The sequence below is a fragment of the Rhincodon typus genome, chromosome 24 (genome assembly GCF_021869965.1).
Source record: "Rhincodon typus isolate 14 chromosome 24, sRhiTyp1.1, whole genome shotgun sequence".
In the NCBI taxonomy this organism is placed as follows: domain Eukaryota; kingdom Metazoa; phylum Chordata; class Chondrichthyes; order Orectolobiformes; family Rhincodontidae; genus Rhincodon; species Rhincodon typus.
This window is the reverse complement of record NC_063355.1, coordinates 9,644,986-9,652,809: the sequence shown is the minus strand read 5'-3', so window position 1 is coordinate 9,652,809 and position 7,824 is coordinate 9,644,986. Positions and strand designations below refer to the sequence as shown.

At 41.2% G+C, this 7,824-nt stretch overlaps 1 protein-coding gene across 2 annotated transcripts in view; it reads left to right on the top strand.

Annotated features, from left to right (window-relative positions):
* The first annotated feature begins 303 nt into the window (after positions 1-303).
* bicdl1 (BICD family like cargo adaptor 1) overlaps positions 304-7,824 on the top strand; it is a 298,028-nt gene continuing 290,507 nt past the window's right edge. The window contains exons 1-3 of one of the 2 annotated variants that reach the window (XM_048611330.1): positions 304-415; positions 4,105-4,116; positions 4,628-4,774. In XM_048611330.1, coding sequence (XP_048467287.1) covers positions 326-415; positions 4,105-4,116; positions 4,628-4,774 — 249 coding nt within the window. In that variant the 5' untranslated portion in view covers positions 304-325. The remainder of the gene's footprint in view (positions 416-4,104; positions 4,117-4,627; positions 4,775-7,824) is intronic. The other variant, XM_048611331.1, reaches the window with a different exon arrangement.

Here is a 7,824-nt window from a genome sequence, read left to right as displayed (position 1 = left end):
ATTCTGTGCTATTTCCTTTCAGGAGCAACCGTTTTACAATCCAGTTTCAGCAAAGACTTCTGCAAACCTCGCCAAACTAAAAACCAAAAGCTGTCTTCGAATAATGATGCTTCTTCTACGCTTAATAAAACACAGTTTACAGAGTCTTCTAACTGAACCCTAATGCACTACACTATTAACTCAGTGCTTGTAAAACTCTCCTGGTGCAAACTGGCACTGTGCCATCCTTTGACAAGTCGTGCATTTGTAATGTGCAATTTTGTCCCATATCTCCATTTTTTTTTTCTTTTTTGCCTAGGCAGCGGAGATAGAGCAGCAGCTCTCAATGCAAGTTCACAATCTCCGTGATGAGTTCCGGGAGAAGAGCACCTCAACAAACCAACACGTAGCGCGCCTGGAGAGCTTACAGGCTGAGGTGAGATCTGCCTGGAGTGCACTGATTCTGTTTTTGTTCCCGTTCCTATTGAGGTACATGCGTGTGTATTCATGGTCCTGCCTAGCTAGATAGACAATGATACTGTGGCAGAATCCATGTGACCAAGCTCCTTGGTGTAACTTTTATAAGGATTTCTTTGGTTGCAATAGGTATTGACGTTCAGTTATCCTTCTTTAACTTTAGCTGACACCTCTATGAAAAGTTGACAGAATGCAGTCCTCCTATTGTCCCAAAGCTTGTAGTCATAAATTAAAATAAGTACTGAAACACAGAGCCTCTTTTATTGGTCATCTTGCATGGAAAGGATCTTAAGTGACCATAAACAATTGCAGGAGCAGGGCAAGTCTAGTGCTTCTCGACTCACACAAGCTTTCCATGAAAATCAAATGGTTTATGTTTCAAAATAACAATAAAAATCATGCCAACTTCCAATTTCCATGTTGTCTTTGGATTCATTTGCTCCGGACCCCTAGCCTTGAGGAATATGAGCGTTATAAAATAGAATCAAAGATAAACCATTCAGCCCCACAAGTCTGCTCCACTGTTCAAGAAGATCAAGGCTGATCTGTTCCAAATTCAGTATTCCCCTCTGCCCCCATAACCTTTGATTCCCCTCCCTAACAAGAATCTTTCCACCTTTGTCTTAAAGAATATTTAATGACCTCACTTCCACTGCCTTCTGAGGCAGAGAGTTTCAAAGTCGTACAACCCTATGAAAACTACTTTTCTCATCTTTATCCTAAAGGGGCGAGCCCAATATTAAAACTCTGCTCCCTAGTTCTTGCTGACTGACAGGAGGCAACGTGCTTTCCACACACCTTGTCAAGGCCATTCAGGATCTTATAGTCTTCAATAAGTTATCCTTCACTCTTCTAAACTCCAGTGGAATAAACCCAATCTGTCCTATCCACCCTCGTAATACAACCCATCATTCCAACTATTAAAGTAATTAATCTCCTCCGAACCACCTCCATTTGTAGCCTTTCTTAAACAATTAGAGTAAAACTGTACAAGGTTTTCAACGTAGTCTCACCAATACCCTGTGTAACTGAAGCATAACGTTTTTCATTTCATATTAATTTACTCTCCTATCAAAGGATAGCATCACATTAGCCTCCTGCTTGCATTCTGTAACTGCATACAGCCCTTTTATAGCTACAGCATATAAATCCCTCTGCACCTTGGATTTTCACAGTCATTCCCTATTTGAGTAATGCTCTACTATCTTCGGTCTTTCTGCCAAGTGACCAACTTTACATTTTCCCACTTAATGCTCCACCTTCTAGATTTTTGCCCACCGTCACAGTCTATCTCTATCCATCTGCAAACTCCTTAAGTCTTCTACTCAACATACTTTTCTACCAACTTTGTTGCTCTGCAAATTTAGCTACGTTTCTCTCCCCTTATCGAAGTCCTTGATATAAATTGTACAAAGTTGAGGTCCCAGCACAGACCCTGTGGGACTCGATGATCACATCCTACCAATCAGACAAAGACCCAGTTTTATGTGTGCAGTATTTCCTGTTAGCCAGACAATCCTCTTTCCACTCTAATATGTTACCTTCTACACCACAAATCTTTATTTTCTTAAATAACCAACGATGTGATGTCTTATTAAGTACCTTCCGGAAACAAGCATTTGGAATATCTGGTACAAGTCTAAGAAGTGTGCATGTATTAGCATTTCAAAACTATTGATATATTAGCGAAAGAAAGTGGACTTATTTCATTTCTGATCAATCAAAAGCAGCATTAATAAGCATTGACTCTTTCCCTGAAAAATTAGAATCTGGGAAGTTTCATATCCTCCAATTGCTTTCATCTGTCTGCTTTCACAGTTGTGTAATTATTATTCAGTTTGAGGAATGATGGAGTTCTGCTCCCATCTCAGTAAGTGAGAGTGTAAGTGTGCCTCTGTCATGTAAATGAGGTTTCAGTCCATGCAGCCCATTGTGCAAGCGAATCTCCATGTAATGGGTGAATTGGGTGTGAGCCTGAGTGACTCCAGTTAATGTGGAGGTATGAAATAACTCCACTGCATATTTAGGCCCACACTGGTTCAAGTTGGCAGCAGACAGTAGTTGATCAACTGCAAAATCACATCTAGTCCCATTATTCTCACCCAAAGTTCATGCACGTGTATTTGCAATAGGAATACCTGGGTTGTGATCGGCATAATTAAGCTCATCAGTTTTTAACCCTATCTCAGACTGGGAATTGAGCTCAATTGGACCACCTGTGTACAGTTTCAGATCAGCAAACTCAACACAGGCAGGACATTTGTAGATAGCACTTTGTAGCAGCACCGTTTTGGTGCTCTTCATTATTTTTAGGCAGTAAGCATCTCCAAAGAGAGAGAAAATCTAACCAACTCTCCTGCCATTCACTGGCACTGCTCTTCCCAGATCCCTCACTATCAACATCCTAGGGTTTACCATTGACCAGAATTTAACTGGATCAGCCATATAAATACTGAGGCTGAGAATTCTGTAGCGACTCATTTGATTGCCCAGTGCCGATCCATCATCTACAAAGCCGAAGGTTAGTAATGTGATGGATTGGGTGGATGGGATGGATGCAGTTCCCACAACACCAGGTAGCCCAATGCAACTCAATGGATTGTATCCCATTAACCACTTTAAACATTCACTTCACAGGGCTGTTGTGAGTAGCATCTACAAGATGCTCTGTAGCAATTCATCAAGGTGGTTGAATAGCAATTCTCAAAACCATGATGTCTAACACCTCGAGCAACAAGAACGGCAGGAATGTGGGAACCACCTCCAGGCTCCTCTCCAAGCTGCACATCTTCCTGATCTAGAAGTATATTGCTGTTTTTTTGTTGCGTGAACAGCTCCCTCCCACAGTGGGATGTGGGACTCTGGTCATTGACTTCAACACAAAAGAATTATGGGATTCAGGAGGATGAGTCTTCATTACTTTCTCAAGGGCTGTTAGAGATGGCCATTAAAGGTTGACATTGACAGTGATGCCAATAGTTTGAATTCTTGAAAGAGAAGGCTGCTCACCAACTAAATTTCTGAATCCGTGAGTAATGGAACTTTATAGCCCTGGAAGTTTTGTATTGCATACTCACCAGATAGGAGAAAATGTTGTTGATCTGGCTGGAGCAATACGAGAGTCTGTTGTTTAACGTTGTGGTATATGACACCAAGAGGACACTTGAACTCCCTTTGGTGTGTGGATTGTGACTGACTATTGTGAGGTCCAGTCTTATAAAGTGAAAAGGCAGCATGTGCTCCCTGCCACATCCAGCATTAGTATGTTTGGGAGAAGTGCCTGTGGTATGTGAATGTATGTGGGAGTGCAGTATTCTGTGCCTGGTCGGAGTTATGTGGCAACATCCTGAATTGTCAGATTCTTGGTGTGTAGGTTACAGAGTTTCACTGAAATAATCTCTCTGATATAGTAGTTTAGAATGTGTTGGATCTCCCGTCAGTGAGAGCAGGCCCTGGCTCTGCAACACCGTAACATCACACCATCAGAATAAAAGCTAGAAAAGCAAGATACTTCTGTTAGGGGGAAAAAACAATATTAATGATTCTTCCCACGCCTAAAACATAAATCACTGAAATCTAAAAGCTTCTGCTCATTACTGTTAATTTTTTTTTCCCTTCCCTTTGGCTGTGTGTGGTGATGTGGAGCAGCAGATTCTAGAAGTAAGTACCTATACATTCTACCTGATTCTTCAACTCCTCTCAATCATTCTTCATTACTCAAATTGAATCCTTGATCCCCATCACTGGATTCAGTGGCTGGCTGCCCCTTTGGACACACAAACACAGTAAACATCCCATCCACTCAGTGTAGAACTGAAGCTTCTTTTGATTGTGATCAGTTAGCATTTGAGAGCTACAATTACAACCAATTGTAACTTTGGGATTTGGGAGCTTCAGTTAGAGCCACCGGGGGTTTTGAATTCCCAGAGGCTCTGTCTATCAAATATTTTCTTTCAATCCCATGGCTTTTCATTCCTTGTTTGGTTTGTCTTTACCCTGATCTAACCTCTTCCCTATTGATTTGTTTTTCTAGTCATATTTTTTCAGCCCTATTGCTTTACTGCACCTCCATGGCCCATGCCTTCACTGCCCTAGATCACACCCTGTCTCACTACTGTCACTGTATGTGCTGTGCACTTTTCTAACACCTAACTTTACCGCCACATCTCAGATAAAGGCACTTACAGAGCGAAAACGTGAACTGGAGCGACGCATCAGTGCAATGATTGAGGAGAATGAACTATTGCAGAGCACGATTGAGGACCTTCAAGACCGAGTGATGATGGCAGAGCGACAGAGCCATAACAAAGACTTACAGGTGAGAAGGAGCAGAGTATGTGCATAAGAAAGGGAGCTAACACAAAGATACTGTATTGAAGAATGAGGTCAGAAACATGCACTGCAAAGATACTGTGAATCTCCATACCTTGGATAAATTTATCATGTTTAAACTAGGATTATCAGCAATAGTAGCCAAAGTCACTGAGTGAGTTATTGGGCTTGTAGTGGTTCTGACCGAACCCAAGAAATGGCCATAGAGAAGGAAAGAGTCAGAGGTGGGCCATCTTAAGGTGAGGGAAGGATGGATGTTGGAAATAAAATGGATGAAATTTTCCAGTTTAAGACTAGAGCAGGAAATTGAATCAGCAGGAGATAAGAATTGATGCCTGCTTTAGTGTGAAAAAGAAGGGAATAAAAATAGAAAAATTCGTGAAGTGTTAGCCAATGAATCATCGATGAATCACAAATGACTTTTAATCTGAGTATTCTGGTAAGGTCTTGTTTACCTTTAGTATTAAAAGAGGGAAAACCTTGCAGATTCACTTCAAGTGAAAGCTTTCTGATGTGACACAGTTGGCCATGATTTTGCAAAGATGGGGCAGTATTAGCCAGTGGGGACCGGAGGAATGAGGACAGATCTGGAATGGAGGAAAACTGACACCAGGCAGTGGAAGGGAATTTGGAGGAAGCAGATGAAGTGAAAATACATCAGAAAATATCCAGGATGTAGTGGGCAGCCTTAATGACCAGTGAAAATTTACCCCAACAATATGGTTCACAAGTGGCATTGATCATACAGTGTTAAGGGCTCACAACAGTTCTAAAATCCTTCTGAATATTACAGACACACAGACCAGTAATGAGGCAGATTCTTTGTGTGAATCATCAGATTGCCTGGCAGCTTTAATCTCCATTGGTTAAGTGCTTACTCTTTTTTTCAGTTGTTCAACTTTTCCAATTGGCTGTTTTCTACCTTTAGTATTCACCAATGTAATACACACAATTTTCCACCAGTTATTTTCTGCGAAAAAAGAAATCCTGAGGTACAATTGTCTGGAGAGTAACTACGCAAAAGGCAACTGTTTCACTTCCGCTTGCTTTCCTTGACAATTTCTGGCCATGAGATCGCAAACAGCCTCTAGGGCCTAAAGCCCCACAGTCTTGAAAGAATATTAGAGTCATAGAGCATGGAAACAGACCCTTCAGTCCAACCTGTTCTGTGCCAAACATAATCCCAAACTGAACTAGTCCCACCTGTCAGCTGCTGGCCCATATCCCTCCAAACCTTTCCTATTCATGTACTTATCCAAATGTCTTTTAAATGTTGTAACTGTCCACATCTACCACTTCCTCAGGAGGTTCATTCCACATGCAAACCTCCTTCTGTGTAAAAGCTTTGGCCCTCATGTCTTTTTTAAAATCTCTCTCCTCTCACCTTGGAAACATGCTCCCTACTGTTTAAATCTTGCAATTTAGGGAAAAAACACCTACCATTAACCCTATCTATCCCCCTCATGATTTTATAAGCCTCCATAACATCATCTCTCAATCTCCTATGCTCCAGTGGAAAAAGTCCCAACCTGTCCAGCCTTTCTTTATAACTTGAACCTTCCATAGCCGGCAACATCCCGGTAAATCTTTTCCGAACCCTGTCTAGCTTAATAATATCCTTCCTATAACTGGGCCACCAGAACTGGACGCAGTGTTCCAGAAGAGGCCTCACCAATCTGCTGTACAACCTCAACATGACTTCCTAACTTGCCTCACTTTTGCAGGTACTTTCCTAATTCACATGTTTGTTTCTTTCTCAACAAAATGGCATAAATAATATTTTAAAATTGTCTCCCCACAATGGCCCTGAAAAGAGGCTGTTCTTTTATCTCATTGTGGCCTTGTCTGTGCATCAAGCCGGTTGTCATGAATGTCCCTGATCTCAGAAACACCCTTTATTACGTTAAGAAAAGAGTTAAAGTGAACTTTAAAACGTTCTATGAAAAGTGAGTCAGAGAATTCATAATAGAAGTTGTAGATATGGGATGAACAGATATTTTGCATCAGCCTTCACTCTAGAGGATATAAATAACATTCCGGAAGCAGTGATAAATCAGGAAATGGAAGGGAGGGGGTATCTGCAGAAAAATATAATCACCAGGGAAGTGGTACTGAGGAAATTGTTGGAGCTATGAGCTGGTAAGTGCCTGGGTCCTGTTGGACTTCATCCTTGGGTCTTAAAGGAAGTGGCTCATGAGATAGTTAAATCAGAATCGATGCATCTTCAAAACTTCCTTGATTTGGGGACAATTCCCATTAGATTCAAAAGGGAAGCAGACAAAGCAGGAAACTACAGCCCAGTTATTTAGTATATAAGCAGAGCACTTGGATTAGTTCAAAGTATCAGGCAGAGTCAGCATGGTTCTGTGAAAGAGAAATCCTGTTTAACCAATCTATTTGAATTCTTCAAGGAAATGTGCTATGGATAAAGGGAAATAGTGGATGTTTTGTACTTAGATTTTCAAAAGGCATTCAATAAAGTGCTGTATCAATGGTTGTTGCAAAAATAAACAAGCTCATGGTGTGGGGGTAATAAGTTGGCATAGATAGAAGATTGGCTGGCTAATGGGAAGTAGGTTTGAGTGGGTCATTTTCAGTTGGCAAGGTGTAATAGGTTTTGTGTCAGAGGAATTAGTACTGGGTCTCAACTTCTTGCTGTCAAATGACTTGGATGATGGGACCAAAAGTACAGAGCTAAATCTATCAATTGCACCAAGGTAGGTAGGAAAGTAAGTTGTGCTGAGGATATAATAATGCCACAAGGGGATATCAGTAGGTGAAATGAGTGTGCAAAGATCTTGTAGATGGAATTTAACATGGGAAAATGTGAAATTGTCCATTTTGACAGGAAGAATAGAAATGGAACCATGTTATCTAAATGGTCAGAGATTACAGACCTGAGAGATTCTGGGTTTTCTAACACAAAAAACATAGAAACACAGAAATACAAGATAACAAGGTGTAGAGCTGGATGAACACAGCAGGCCAAGCAGCATCAGAGGAGCAGGAAAGCTGACGTTTCGGGTCTGGACCCTT